Here is a 16703-nt window from a genome sequence, read left to right on the forward strand (position 1 = left end):
GAGTTTTAGAGCCACAACAGTCTGATTCCCACTGGATCACTCTGAAAAGCAGTATTGATCTGCTCGTAAGAAAGCTGCAAGAATATATAAAGCTAGGAAGTCTGAAATCCAAACTGAGAAAATTAATGGTCTGATTGGAATAAGAGATTGGGAATGAATCCTTTTTTTTTTTTTTTTTTTAAGATTTTATTTATTTGTCGGGGCGCCTGGGTGGCTCAGTCGTTAAGCGTCTGCCTTTGGCTCAGGTCGTGATCCCGGGGTCCTGGGTTCGAGCCCCGCATCGGGCTCCCTGCTCCGCGGGAAGCCTGCTTCTCCCTCTCTCACTTCCTCTGCTTGTGTTCCCTCTCTCACTGTGTCTCTCTCTGTCAAATAAATAAATAAATAAATCTAAAAAAAAATTTTTTTTTTATCTATTTGTCAAAGCGGGGGAGGGGGCAGAGACAGAGAGAGAAACAGGCCCCCCGCTGAGCAAGGAGCCTGATGTGGGGCTCGATCTCAGGACCCCAGGATCATGACCTGAGCTGAACACAGATGCTTAACTGGATGAGCCACCCAGGTGTCCCTGAATCCTTCTTTTCTATTTGAGCACCACAAGTTCCCCCTCATCCCACCTCGTTAACACCTGTTTACATGAATGGTCATCTGTGTAATTTCAGGGAATTTTTACTGGATGCTACTCTTTTAAATTCAACAGAAAGCAGCTCTTAAGCATCTGAGATAAATTAGATCATCTGTGGGACTTCCCATTCAGGATGCTGTATTCATCAATTATTCTGAGAAACCAAAAAACAACATCCCCGCCTCTCATTTCAAGTCCTTATATACTAATGATACCAAAATTCACAGCTATTCCTCAGACTAGTATGCAGATGAGTTTCAGAGTCTCTGCGTCCTTTAAAATCACAGAAAACACAAGTAGCAAGGATATTCATGTTACTCTCAAAATACCAATGAATTCAAAGGCAAGAATCTTCATTTCATGATAAAAGACTCATTGAGATAGTAATGAGGACACAATGTAAATATAAGACATTCTGAAAATAAGTGGAACGAATTCTATATGTGATTTCAGACAAAACGGGCACGATCTCTCTAGATATAAAGCACTCTGGTTTATACATACTAATAAAATAAACGATCCGAAGTTTCTTCTGAAGCCCAGGCGGTGAGGAGAGAAGGTAAGGGAGAAAACAGAAGAAACAGCTTGGCTAAAATGATAAGTAAAAGACAAACCCTGATACTCAAGGTAATGAGTTTAGATTTTATCCAGGAGACAAAACAGAACGTTCCCTCTTCCCTGCTAGTCAACACACGGGCATGTACACACACCAGCACCCCCTCACACACACACACTCTGCGGCCCTAACCTTTTATACTCCAGTAGGATCCTTGGAATTGTTTCTAATATCCCCATTCTGGATTAATTGTCCATCCTGTGCTTTCCTCTGTCACAGAACCTATCACATTGGACTAGAATTTTCTCATTATGTGCTTTATAATCTATCCTAGTGCATACTAATTTCTTCTTTACTTCTATTACTCTAAGGTCTTTTTTTGTGGGCAGGAATCATTTATATATTCACAGTAATTATCAAAATGTCTAACCATAGAAGGTATTCAATAAGTGTTTGAATGAATAAAAATGAATGAGTAACAAGTTAAATGCCACATTCTTATTTCTGCCACTGGATTATTCTTGGGAGATCCTGTCTCATTCCAAAGCTCTATTTTATTTTATATTTTGATCAGTTTACCTCAACTTTTTTTTTTTTTTAAGATTTTATTTATTTATTTGAGAGAGAGAATGAGAGAGAGCACATGAGAGGGGGGAGGGTCAGAGGGAGAAGCAGACTCCCTGCCGAGCAGGGAGCCCGATGCGGGACTCGATCCCGGGACTCCAGGATCATGACCTGAGCAGAAGGCAGTCGCTTAACCAACTGAGCCACCCAGGCACCCAGTTTACCTCAACTTTCTAATAGAATAAGGCTTACAAGTGTCTATGTATCTTTAAAGGTTTTTTGTTTTTTTTTTTTAAGAATGATACCAACTCGGGCGCCTGGGTGGCTCAGTCATTAAACGTCTGCCTTCGGCTCAGGTCATGATCCCAGGGTCCTGGGATCAAGCCCCACATCGGGCTCCCTGCTTGGCGGGAGGCCTGCTTCTCCCTCTCCCACTCCCCCTGCTTGTGTTCCCTCTCTCGCTGTGTCTCTCTCTGTCAAATAAATAAAATCTTAAAAAAAAAAAAAAAAGAATGATACCAACTCTTTTCCTATACTGTCAGATTACGTTCATGTGGTATTGATTTTGTAATTCTTGTTGGTTTCTATACATCTCCTACTCTTTTCTACTTGATTCCATCACTTCTTCCACCTCTCACCATAATTAGCATGACCCTAATTCTAAGAACCTATAGCAATGTTTCTTAATCCATTTTTCAGGTTCACAGAGCTATCAGTTCTATATCCCCCAAAAAGTCCATCTAGTCAAAATTCAGTATGTTATGATTCCATTTTATAAAGACCAGAGATAGCCAGAATTAATCTAATATATATTGGGTTAGATAGCAGTATCCTATGAGGGGAGATGGTGATAGGAGGGAGCATGAAAAGGGCTTCTGCAATGCTTGTAATATTCTATTTATTGATTTCTGAACCATTTATTCATGTGTTACCCTTTGTGAAAATTCATTGAGCTATATCATTATAATTTGTGCACTTTTCTATATGTTTGTTTTTAATACTCCCTATGGCGGAAAACGTTGGTAATTACTGCCATAGTTGACGACTTTTCTACCCCTGGTTAGAAACTGACCAGAGCAGGGGCACCTGGGTGGCTCAGTCGTTAAGTGTCTGCCTTCGGCTCAGGTCATGATCCTAGGGTCCTGGGATCGAGCCCCGCATCAGGCTCCCTGCTCCTCGGGAAGCCTGCTTCTCCCTCTCCCACTCCCCCTGCTTGTGTTCCCTCTCTCACTGTGTCCCTCTCTGTCAAATAAATAAATAAAATCTTAAAAAAAGAAACTGACCAGAGCAGAAACTGTTCTCTTAGAGTATCTGTGAAAGATGCAGAAAGAGGAATTACTGGGTATGAGAGGAGGGTGGGGGTGGGCAGGGTACTTAACTCTCCCATAATCCTTACTGTTTACCTGGTACCCACAAATAACAATCTTTCAATATTCTTTGATGTGGACATTTTACTCTTTGCTGATCTACTATACTGTCAACAAAACTGTCAGTAGAAAAACAAAAGAGGGGCGCCTGGGTGGCTCAGTCCATTAAGCCTCTGCCTTTGGCTCAGGTCATGATCTCAGGGTCCTGGGATCAAGCCCCAAATTGGGGCTAGGTTCCCTGCTCAGTGGGGAGTCTCCCTCTCCCTCCCCCCCCCCACCGCTTGCGCACTTTCTCTCTCCTCGCTCTCTCTCTCAAATAAAGAAAATATTTTAAAAAGAAGAAGAAGAAGAAAAAAAACAGAGCCCTCCAATGCCTATCGATGACGGACAAAATCTACTCCATAAAATCTCCTAGAAAATCTTACCCTGCTTCACTTGTATTCCCCCCTTCCCCCCACATCCTGGGATTATTCTGACTATAAAGCTGTGCTGTACCATCCTGGTTCAGACCAACAGTGGGTTTTACCTACTTTCAAGAAGGCAGGAAGCAGATGTTATGAGGCTATCATAGGAGTTTTTAATCACAGGCTAGTAACAAAATATAGACATGGGACTTTAGTCAGTATCATGTTAAAGCTGCAGAATTAGGGGTACTGACTGAGACATCTAATACCCCACCACAGTACCCCACATTTTTTTTTTTAAGATTTTATTTATTTATTTGAGAGAGAGAGAATGAGAGACAGAGAGCAGGAGAGGGAGGAGGGTCAGAGGGAGAAGCAGACTCCCTGCTGAGCAGGGAGCCCGATGTGGGACTCGATCCCGGGACTCCAGGATCATGACCTGAGCCAAAGGCAGTCGCTTAACCAACTGAGCCACCCAGGCGCCCACCCCACATTTCTAAAAACGACATCTGGGGTTAGGAAAACAGTCAATTAAGTGTATGGGAATAGAATTGTCGAATCACTATGCCACATACCTGAAACTAATACTGTGTGTCAACTGTATTTCAGTAATAAAAAATATATATATGTACACACATATATATGTAATATACTAATCTACATATTATGTTGGAATCAGAAATCAGTGAAGATAGTTCAGATGATTTAAAAAATAATGTTGGAGAAACTGGGTAGCCAAATAAATGAAGTTAAGACTTACCTAGACTGAAAAAAAAAAAAAAAAAAAAAAAGGAAAAGAATATGGGAGCACAAAGTATGGAGTCTTCCTAAAACCTCCTCCTCTTTAATCTCAAATCTGTAACCAAAGCGGAGACCCAACTGTCATTGGCGGTGTCCATCCTACATTTCCCTGACTGGGTCTTCAACCTGCCTCAGTCTGATGCTCCAGACTGAGCATACCCCCAAAACAGAACCTGTCAGTTCTCAGAGGTCATCTGTTTATCCAAAATGTGAGGGTCAAAGTCACTCAAAACCTTATGGGAAGAAAGAACAGAGTAACTGTAATAGAATACTCATTTATTAACAAGTATTTGTTGAGTATCTAATATTCCCACACAATTTTGTAGGCTTCAGGGAGCTTATATTCACCTGAACAAGAAAAATTAGTCACATTTTCTATTGTTCAAAAGAGCAGAACCAATAGGTAGACTCAATGTAACTCTTTGCTACTTAAGAAGAAATAACAGATTTTTTTTGTTTCTCTCAACTCACTAACATATGTTCAAATCAACATGTATTATTTTCACAGCAATAAAAAACACTTAGGACTTATTTATTAAAAGAAGCCACTTTCAGAGTAGAAACAAAGATGGACATTTATGAAGATGGTGTAGGGTGGTACAGAATCAGATACAAAGTTGCTGTTGGTATTTGCCTCAGCTCTAGCCCTCTTCCTCTCTTGTTCCTCTCTTCCTGTCTACATCAGTCTTCCTTCCATTCCAAATGTCTTCAGTGGGAGATGATTCTCTATACATTCATCTTTTATTGCATAATTATAAGGTATTACATTGTAGATATGGACATTAAATAAACAAATACAAACAAGCCAAGCAGTGGTCCACAAACCATACTTGGCTTTTTAAAACTTGGATTTTTTTCCTTTTTCTTTGTGTGGCTTCTCAGTTAAAAATGCAACTAATAGGAATCATGTTTAGTCACCTATATCCAGTTAGCATTACTGGTTAGGGTTTGTATTTAATGAGATTTACTTCAAGGATTTAATTCCCACATGAGGCAGTTAGTTTACTCATCTCCCTATTAGCCACCCTATCCAGGCCAGCCATGTTCCTAAGTATCAGAGTATGAATCACTGCAAACATATTATTATAATGAGAAAAGCAACGGAAAGTACATTTTCTTATTGAACATCTTCATATACAGTCAAATGAGTTATTTTGAAATCTGGACAAAAATAATGGTACTCACTCCACAAACCTCGTAATCTGTTTTGCTTTCTAATGTGAATAAAAATGTTGTGTGTTCTCTTTCTTATTAGTGTCTAGTCCAATCCAATAAGAGCAATCAGTATATAAATCTGTATTTTTTTCACAAGCATTTTAGATGGTTCTTATGGTCACAGCAGAGTTGGAAGCACTGTGTTAATATCTGTTCACAGCTCTGGTTCATGTACTTATGTTCATGAGCTATACCTACCATTAAAGAAATAGTACTCAGTACTAGATTCCTTGCCAGCAAGCCAGCTACAGGCATGAAACGCAATACCCAATTCATAATCTTGGCCTCATGGGCATCATGCTCTTCCCTGAACTAACCAGCCCAGGCCCTGTTTAGAGTATTTTTAACACACTGTCCATGTCAGGTCTTAGAGAATACGGTCAGAGGAATCCATAAAGTTAAAAAATAAAGAACCATAAAATGTTTAGAATTTAAATTGTTTCCTAGGCTGTCACTATTGCCATATTCTTTGATAATTCACCCAGTCCCTAGACATTAGCATTCCCAATCTCAAAGGAAGCATGCTCTCCTCCTATAAGCAACCGGCTGCTTTCAAAGAGCAGCTCCAGTATTAGGAGCCTGAAGTTAAAAATTCTGATGCCATAAAGATGTATTTTACATCGTTTCAAACTACATATATTTAATTCACACCTGCAGTATGTTGAATCATAATATTTTTATTTTATTTTTTTGCAGCAAGGAGGTGATTTCTCAAACTATAAACATTTCAGTACATTTAATAACACATATGATAGAAGTGGAACTAAGTTTCACAGCTAGTCTACTTATATCTAGTCTATAAATTCTTATGTTTGCAAAGAGGTTGAACTATAAACATGTTGGCAATGAGCTGGATTTAAATTTGCTTTCAAATGTATTCTCGTATCTAAAAATAGCTCACCATGCAAAGATCAGGAAAACCAGACAGCACAGATAACAAATCATTAAGAGTAAGTTATTTATCTCCTAAAATATATGTGTGTGCATAACTCAGAAGTAACTAAGTTAAATTATACTTAGCTTTACTCAACACTACTACAAAAATCTCACTTCTACCACAGCATGTATCATTTGTTTTTATGAGGTCAATTTTTATTCATTTAAATGGAGTTTTATTTTAATTAATGCTCAAAGTCCTCACAGATACTGATATTTGATAATGCTACTTAATGAAACTTCTGAAATAGTAGAATGAGGGTTTTTGGGTTTTTTTCTACCAAAAAGTTTTTTTTATTCAAATTCAACTAGCCAACATATAGTACATAATTAGTTTCAGATGTAGAGTTCAGTAATTCCTCAGCTGCATATAACATCCAGCACTCATCACATCACGTGCCCTCCTTAATGCCCATCCCCCAGTTACCCTATCCGCCCCCCCCATCTCCCTTCATCAACCCTCAGTTTATTTCCTAGAGTGAAAAGTCGCTCATGGTTTGTCTCCCTGATTTCTTCCCATTCAGTTTTCCCTCCATTCCCCTATGACCTTCCGCACTATTTCTTATATTCCACATATGAGTGCAAACTGTAGGATAGTTGTCTTTCTCTGACTGACTAGAATGACAGGTTTTTAAGTAAGAGTATGATTGGCCTAGTTCTTCTAGGAGATACACTCAAAACTAAGAAATAATACAACATAACATGGTTCAGCAACTCTCTCACTGATGTGGTTTTCTGTTAATTTTTTTTTTTTTAAAGATTTTATTTATTTATTTGAGAGAGAGAGAGAGAGTGAGCACGAGAGGGGGGAGCGGGAGAGGGAGAAGCAGACTCCCCGCTGAGCAGGGAGCCCGATGCGGGACTCGATCCCAGGACTCCAGGATCATGACCTGAGCTGAAGGCAGTCGCCCAACCAACTGAGCCACCCAGGTGCCCGGTTTTCTGTTAATTTTGAAGTAACATTAATAGTCATCATTCATCAAGGAGAGAATAAAACAACCTGAAGAGCAGAATTAGTGGTATTTTGGACACGGACTAAAAGAAAGCGTACCTTTCCCTCTCTCCTTCCATGGTATCATATAAGCGGTTGGCACCTCCATCAGCACAGGCTCTTAAAAGAGCTTCAAATAGAAAAAAAAAAAGAACATTTCAATATAAGCAGCTTAGAGCAGTACCTCACAAACGATCAACAAATGATTAAAAAGCAGGCTCTCAGAGACACACGCAGTCACGCCTTCCTCTTTGGATCTTTTCACATTCAGGCACAGGCTGCCGCGCAGCAAGTGATCTACATACCACACACTCAAGACAGAATCCCCTAAGACAGTGTATTTCCTTTTTGTAGCCTTTTCAATTCCTCTTATTAAGTAAAAGGGTGAAAGTGTAGAGGGTGTCTTCAATTTCCCTTGAAGCTTGTTTTTCCTTCTTTACAAAAGACAGGCCTCACGCTCAGTAAGGGACAACAGGACATAGGTATCACTTTATGGTATTACTTTATTAACTTCTACAGATGTTTTCTATTTATGGCAGGTATGGGTTTCCATGTTTTGTTTTGATATAAAAAGTTTCTTTTAAAAATAAAAATCATCAACATAACATTGTAAGTTTATTTTACAATATTAATAATCTAGATAATGTGCGAACACTGTAAAAAAAATTGTGAGGTGGCACAAAATTAAAATTTGGGAAATACTAAGATATTGAGTAAGACTGGCTGTCTCTCCAACTGGGGCTTTTAAGTCTTGCTTTCACTGCAAGATTTGATGCGGCTGATGAACTGTTCCTTGAAATTCTCTTAGTCCATGGACTACTATTTTGTTGTTGTTATTTCTCTAATTTCCAGTTTTCCTAGAAATGTTCAATATCTTAGCATCAGTTCTTTCTTCTTTTTTCAATATCCTTTACCTAAAGTTTTCAGATCAAACTTTATTTTTTTATCCTGGGTAAGGATAGTGAATGCGATTATGTCTGAGATTCCGATTCCTCACCTCAAACAAACAGAAGCCTGTTTCCTGTCCCCATGTAGCTGTTAAAACCAAAGTCACTAGAGCCACAAAATCAGCAAAGACCTTGGGACCAGCAGCTTTGGAAGAAACACACTACTCTCTTGAGCTACTTCTCCGATTCATTCCACTTAAGAAATCCCTTTCCCTTTCTGCAAATTTACACATTTAAAAGTGTTTATAATACTTCCCTCCAAACGTCTAAGTATTTAAAAGCAGGAGGATATGGTAGAAGATATCAAATTAGCCATATTGGCAGAAATAAAAGTCCTAATGTGTTTTCTACTAATCCATAATATGTGAGACTATTTTCTATGTTTCATGTTTTATCAGAAATAAAACAGGCCAAGTGGCAAAAATATATTCCTTTTTTGCTTCAGCTTCCTCATCTGTAGGTGGGTATAATATGGCTTAGAGTTATTAAGTAATTAATGATTTAATAATTGTATATGTTGTTCATCAGAATACCAGAACACAGTAAGCATTCAATCAACATTGGTCCTCTTCCTCCATTTTTGTTAGAATGATTATGAAGTCTAAAAAGCTTACTTATGTTCCTGGACAAGGAAAGCCTAAGCTACTTAAATAGTGCATGACAAAAATAATAATTTTTACAATGATATTTAAGAGGGACATCTCATTTTACCTATTACCTACAATACACATTTCCTTAGGAGGAATGGCAGCCAAATTCAAATTAAGCCACAAGCATAACTTGCAGAAGATCACAGAATATTCTGCACATATCCTAAATATCAAAACCTAAAAGTTCAAAAGCATCAAAAGCTAAAATAGGTCTCACATCTAAAATATGGCATAGAACAACTGAATTGGGAGATTGAAAAGACTGATAAATAGAAACAGATGGTAAACTATCAGCGATTATCCTCCGAGTATATGAAACAATTATCTGTAAACAAAATTTACAAGTATATGAAATCTTTTTAAATAAAAATTGATTCACCCAAGTAATATGAAAATCTAAGAAACAGGTTTTAGTGCTAAGGATCATCAAACAGAATGAGCTGTCAACTTCACAGTGTGGTATTATTCTACAAAGATCAGTTGAATTCAACATTTACACCTGTTATGTTCCAGGCCCTAAACGCAATAGCAAAACAAGTAACAAACAATCTAGTACCCCAGGCTCACAACTGAGAAGAGAGACCAAAGCAAATACACATGATGCACTGTAGACTCTGAGGAGTGCTATAATAAGAGCAACAAAATGCAACGGAAGACAAGGAAGGGAGAGATTAATTTTAGTAAACATCTATAAAATTGCTTATCAGTAAATCTACCTCTGTTAAGATTAGTGTTACTTTCACAATACCAAAACTTTCTCTAATGTCTGTTACTTCCTATGCCTCAATTTAAATTGACACTTTTAGAGCGGTTTACGGAAAGAGAAATATTTAGATCACAGGAAGCAAATTTGTCCACATCTATTCTTGTTTTAAATGGCAAAGGGAGCAAAGACTTTTTTTCTCATTACCTTTCAGTTGACAGTAGGGGTACAAGCCTGCTGAAAGGAAAAACAAGTTCCCGTCTGTCCCTAGAACTATTTTGTCTTCAATAAAGTTTGACTAAGAAAAAAAAATGTTTTCTACCATTTTTAAATTTTAGTAATAAAATGTTTTAGCTAGTTTGAAGTACTTTCCACATATGTAAATAATATTACATTTGAAAAATAAAGTATTTCAAGCATAAATAATGTTGGCATGAATTCACTGATAGCACTTGAAAAATGAGTTGCAAGTATTACTGTCAATGAAAGTAACAAACTAAAAGAAAGAGAAGTAGAAGGTACTCTTTCATAAAATATTTTTTATAAGTCATAATGAATCAGCCTCAAAAATCTGTTCACTCCATCATTTAAATTGTTCCAAACTTTAAGAAATAAAGGTTAGTTCATGAATTATCTTGTAATGTAAAATTTTCATTGGCGTATATACAGCAAAAGTTTTGCATATTTGTCAAATATTATAACTTCAATGGTTGAGCAATTATTTACTATGCATCAGGCTGATATACAACTAAAGACCAAAATACATTAAAGTCATTAACTTTATATATTGGTACTACCAGTAAGTATATTAAATGCATCTGAAACTAACAATTTTTTTTAAACTGGTATAAGTAAATGTTACTGACAGATAATGAAGGGCTCCATTCAACATGAGAGGTTAATTGGCTATTTCATTAATTTTTGTTGAATAAAGTTGGGCAGAAATAATCTGACTTTCTCAACAGTAGACTATTACATTAGTTCCAAGTATTAAAATGTAAGAAAAGTAAAATAAATCAAAGAAGCATTTTTCAGTTTAACTGAAAGAAAACTGGATATCAAAGATTTCAATTCTAATCTAGATCACCCACTTATTAGTCCTATGACTTTGAGCTAATCCAAAGCCTGCTGATTCTAATGTAAAATAAAAATTATTATATATATTTTACCAAATTCACAGGGTTTTTCAGGGACTAGAGGGAGACAACAGACAAAACTAGAAGGAAGCATCATAGGGAAAATTCTCTCACATGCTGTTGATGACACTGTTAACTCTGAGGAACAGTTTGGCAGATTAATGAAAATTTAAATGTGCATCTCTCTGATCCAGAAATTCTATGCAGCCTACGTAAACACTCGCCCAAATTCACAAGGGCATATGTATAAGGATATTCATTGTGATAATATGTGTATCCTGAAAAACTACTAGAGAACTTAATGGGTCACCAGTTGAATATTGGTAAAATATATCATAACCATAGTAGGGAACTATAAAAAAAAAAAGGTAGCTCTTACATGTATTTGTATGTTATCTCTTATGAGATATATTGTTATATAACCCTTTAAATAACTTGAAATAACCCTTGGTCAAGTCTTCCTTGCAAGAGCAACTCAGAGAACATACAGGAATATACCAAATCCAAGAAAATTAAGAATCAGGCAAAAGTTACTTTATCAAGAATGTGTATCAAGTAATTAGTAATCAGCATTGATAAGATGCACTTGCACTGCAGAATGGACCCCCCCCCTCCTCCCCCCCAAACACATACTCCTGAGGAAACTCATAACAACTAGCATAGGATATGCCTCAAGAATTGATGGCATCCATGGCCTTTTGCATCCCAAACATGGAGTGACTGGAACATTCCAAAGTTCCTCCTGGGAAATGATGAGGCCTTCACTATTTTTGTATCAAACAAGTTTTATTATCTGTCTTGTACCCTTCCTTAAAGCTAAGTAAACATAGTGCTGAGTAAAGCCTATCATGTCTTGTGAGTTTGTTAATCCAAACCCAAGACCACCTTTGTATTCTACACACCCAACTCTTTTAACAGTGATTATTGTGAGGAATGGGCATGGGGTCATGGAGAAGACATTTTTTTTTCACTCTTTACATTACATGCTGTGCTGTTAAAAGTATTTATACAAGGAATTTGAATATTGTAATTATAATTTTAAAACCAATGGTAATAACTAAAAAAGGGAAAAATATACATAAAATAACAAGAACAGTTCCAGATCTAACCCCATTATTAAAAGGAATCAAATATTTTGTCAGACTTTGCCAGGATTGAATTGAAGATGCCTACAACTAATCTAGAGGAAAGAGAAGATCCAGAATCTTATTTAGAAGAAGTCTTACTGTATCCGTAGAGCACTAAATAACTCCAATTACCCAAATCTTGTTTTTTTCCAACACAGGTACTTACCCCTAGTACCCAAAGATACAATTAGTCTTTGTGCACCCGAAATCAATCTAATCTGTCAATTACTGGTTTGAGTCAGGATTCTTTCCCTGCCTGACATAGTAAACCACAGAATCCCCAACTTCTACCCTAAGCCAGCTCTAGCATCCATATGAGTTAGTCCAGTCATGAGGGAAAAAAAGTAGTTCCCTTCTGGATGAGACTCAGAAACAGTTCACTAACATATGCACATTAATAAGGAAATTCTGATAAACATGTGAGTCCACACACAACTACACAGATGCCAAAAAGGTTAGCTATCAGGCACTACAGAGAATGGTGTTGTTTTGTTTTTATTATGATAAGAGCACTTAAAATGAGATTCTACCCTCTTAAAAGCTTAACAATACAGTATTGTTAACTATAGGTAAATGTTGTAAAATAGATCTCTAGAACTGAGTATCAACTCCTCATTTGCTCCTTCCCTCAGCCCATGGCAACCACTATTCTATTCTCTGCTTCCATGCTTGACTGTTTTAGCTACCTCATATAAGGGGAACCATGCAGTATTTTTCCTTCTGTGTCTGGCTTCTTTCACTTAGCTTAATGTCCTCCAAGTTAATCCATGTTTTCACATACTGCAAGACTTTCTTCTTTTTATTTTGGGGGGCCCCCTTCACCCATTTCTCCCATTCCACTTCCGCTCCCTCTGGCAACGACAAATTTGTTCTCTGAATCTATAAGGTACTGTTGTTATTTTTTGTTTTGTTTTGTTTTGTTTTTTGCAAGATATATAGCTTACAAATATTTTCTCCCATTCTGTAGGTTTCATTTTCAGTCTATTGTTTCCTCTGTTGTACAAAAGCTTTGTGGTTTGATGTAATTCTGATTATCTAATTCAGCTTTTGTTACCTGAGCTTTTTGTGTCATATCCATGATATCATTGCCAAACCAATGTCATGAAGTTTTTCCCCTATGTTTTCTTCTGGAAGTTTTATAGTTTTGGACTTTACATATAAATCTTTAATCCATTTTGCATTGAAGATAAGTGTTTTTAACCAATTTTCATCATTAAAGACAACACTTAGCAATAATTCACACTTCATATTTAAATCAGCCAAGAAGCTCTAAATCAATGAATTCTTCCAGAAATACATCTTGCTTAAAAACATTTAATTTACCTACAGTTATTCTCTGCCCATGTTAAAAACAACCATATAATGAAGCCTAATAAGAAACAGATTCTATATAAGAATTCATGGAAGGTTTTCTTTAATGAACTATTATCTTTAAGCACATCTGGCTGTCCACTTTGGTTTTTTAAAACACTTCATAAAAAACCAGAATGTCTGTTTAGGATACTTCTGTTATTTAAAAGAGAAGTTATAGGATCTTCCTTGGAGATCTTCCATTGGTAGGGATGTTAAATATATAGATCAGTGATTAAAAAAACACATATAAGATATAATCATCTATATATAAAATAATGCAGGTATTGATTTTTACATTTATACAATTATAAGCATAAGATATTGTTACAGTGGTACTTTTGCAAAAGAGGATAGGGTTAGGAGAAAGATTTATTTTTGCACTCTCAGCCATAAGTGACATTAAATCTACACCCAAATCCAGATTTGGCATATGGCCCAATCTATGCCATTACAATCTCCTGCTATCCAGTCAAAAATAATGACATCACAATAGACTTTCCACATTCCCTTTTCTACTGTCCTGCAACCAGAGAGACTCAGACCTGAGACTGAGAAGATTGGGTCTATGGTCTATATCAACACAGAGAATGAAGCAAGCAGGGCATGAGCACTGTTTGGGTCCCACAACAATAGCAAGGGCTAGGCACTAGCCTTTTCAATTATATAAGCTATAAATTCCCTTTTTGGGCTCAGGCCAATTTGGGTTTGGTTCTCTATCATCTGAAACAGGAAGAGCCCTAACATACAAATGTTAACTTTTACTTCAAAGTCACTGAATCTTCCCTCTATCAGTTGGAGAATATTACCTTACTATGTCCCGAATCTGTGACAGATGGAGCCCTCAAGAGAAGCTGCATATTTCTGTAGATAGTATATACTAATAATAGACTATCACCAGCAAAGCTTTGATTATGGTCCAAATTGGTTAGTTTGTGGACATGGTTAACCATGGACATGGTTAACAGAAATGGATAAGCATGCTTTTCCTATCAAGACATTACTTCATGTGGAAACACTTTCATTCAGAGGATTTCATGAAAATAAATACTGAGAGAGATAGCAACAATTTACTTTGCTCATAGGAGTATTGAAATGTGTAATTATTTGCTGTTTAGATAACTCCGTTTTAGATCAAAGGTTTTATTCATAGTATATTTATTTATAGTTATTAAGAAGCTCACATTATTTGTAATATCCTACAAAAAGTGGCATGCTCTTTAAATTTTAGTCAAGTCAGTAGCACAGAATTTTCCTTATTTCAAATAAAAGCAAGGGGTATTTATATCGAGCATCTATATGCATAGTTCTGTGCTAGTCCTAATGATCTGGTTCATGCCATATAATGAAGATTTTTATTATCTATCTATAGGCAAATGCTGCTGTGTAAATTCTATTACCCTTTCTCTCTTCCACCTTCTATCTCCTCCCCTCCTAGTTATGTACCATGGTGATAAAGTATCACATTCAGTTATCCTTGATGCAATTTATAAAGTCTAAAATCAGGTAGCTCTTTAACACCAAGTGATACCAAATACCTCATTACTAAAAAATCTTAAAAACAGCCAAACATCAAACTGTCTATTCTAAAGTAGCACAGGGAACATTTTTTAAAAAGACGAGTAAAGCTCATAATGGGTAAAAACTGCAAATAGCTAAGCAGCACAGAAAAAGATGATCTTATATATGTGAAGCTAGCATATGCATGTTTGTCGAGATGGGAGTTGTTAAAAACGAGGCTGAGTACATCCTCAGCCGTTCAATTTTTACTAAAGACTGGCTATTCTTTAGGGATAAGGTGGCAAATATGTACGCTCCATCTACAGTGAATAAGAAAACATACAATTGACCTTTGCTGGTGTTTATAACATGGGGTTGTTCGACACTATTCATATTTGGGCTTTTGTGGTGAGGGGTCATTCAGTACCTCGTAGAACATTTGCCAGCATCCTTGGCCTCCACCCACTCACTAACTGCCAGTAGCAGCCCCAAGTTGTGATGACCAAAGTTATCTGCAGACAATGCCAAATGTCCCTCAAGGACAAAATCACTCCCAGTAAAGAGCCAGTACTCTTAATGGAGGACCACTTATACTTCAGCAGGCTGCCCATAATCCCACAATATCCAGCTCTAAGGCAGACTGTTCACTGCTATTCTCTAAACTTCCAAATTAAAAGCAAGACTATCACCTAGAAACTACATTCTACCTAGCTACTAAAGTCTGGTGAATTAACAAAGCAACTCATGTCCTAACTAAATTGCCTTCATTTCTATTCCAGAAACAAATCTACCATCTTAACCTCTATTGTAGACTTTTTGAACCTTCAGACTTCTCATATAATTTCTACATGACTGGATATCTAGGATACTCTGGGTAATCTAGCATGATCCCACACCCTATTTGTGCCTCATACTCATTTGTCCCCATTACTGTATTATTGCCACCAGTCCCAAAAGGTGAAGCCAGGTCTTTTTGACCGTCTTCTGGGAACCGTTGGGTAGTTCCCATCAACTCCCAAGTCAGATAAGAACCACCACTGCACAGAAAGCACCCTAAATGGTGAACATGAAAAGCGACAACTTCTATTAGCTCAGTTCACTTCATAATATACAAAGATGGGTAAGCTGGTGGTAACAAAATAAGGAGAGGTGGCAAATCTGTATGAATGAGGAAATGGCAAGATCTCATTCCTTTTGATGGCTGCATAATACTCCATTGTATATATATACCACATCTTTATCCATTCACCTGTCGATGGACATCTTGGCAAAATGCCTAGAACTACTAAAAGAGTTGAAATAGAAGGAAAGGACAATGATGGGGCCTGGTCCACTTAGCAAAAATAAAAGCCTTATCACTTTGCTGATGCAAATAGGTAACTAACAGAAGGCAGAGAGGTTTGGAACCAATCTGCATCCTTTGCCTGTTGCTTTGGTACCAGAATTCCTTCCCCTCTCCTTTTTTCTTATGAATCAGTGTTAACAGACCTCAGAACTTATATGAAAGACCTATTTCAAATGAGAGATTTATTGTTGCACATATCAAAAGTGAAATGTATTAAAATCAGATGTTTGTCACACAAGAAAGTGATTAACATTTATCTTATTTTGTAGATAAAGAAAAAAAAACCTACAGATAATGTCTGTACTTTTGCTAGTACCTCTGATACCTTTATAAAAATATTTTAACACAATTTATTGAGAGTTTCTAGCAAACAAATCTATTCTCTTAAACAATCATCATTAAATCTAAGTGGTAATAATAGGTTAACTTCAATAATTGGGCCTTACTACAAAATAATTAGAAACTGAGAAATAATTATTACTACCAAATAAT

The 16703-nt window shown here is 36.8% G+C and overlaps 1 protein-coding gene across 5 annotated transcripts in view; it reads right to left on the minus strand.

Annotated features, from left to right (window-relative positions):
* Nucleotides 1-16703, minus strand: part of TPK1 (thiamin pyrophosphokinase 1) — a 342443-nt gene that overhangs the window by 205978 nt on the left and 119762 nt on the right. Inside the window, exon 4 of one of the 5 annotated variants that reach the window (XM_035021313.1) lies at nucleotides 7514-7583. The exons of 3 other annotated variants lie outside the window; for them this stretch is intronic. In XM_035021313.1, the coding sequence (XP_034877204.1) occupies nucleotides 7514-7583 (70 nt within the window). Of the gene's footprint in view, nucleotides 1-7513; nucleotides 7584-16703 lie in introns of those variants that run through there. One more of the 5 variants, XM_035021318.1, reaches the window with a different exon arrangement.

Source organism: Mirounga leonina, unplaced genomic scaffold, assembly GCF_011800145.1.
Source record: "Mirounga leonina isolate KUSES-001 unplaced genomic scaffold, KU_Mleo_1.0 Mir_174, whole genome shotgun sequence".
Classification (NCBI taxonomy): domain Eukaryota; kingdom Metazoa; phylum Chordata; class Mammalia; order Carnivora; family Phocidae; genus Mirounga; species Mirounga leonina.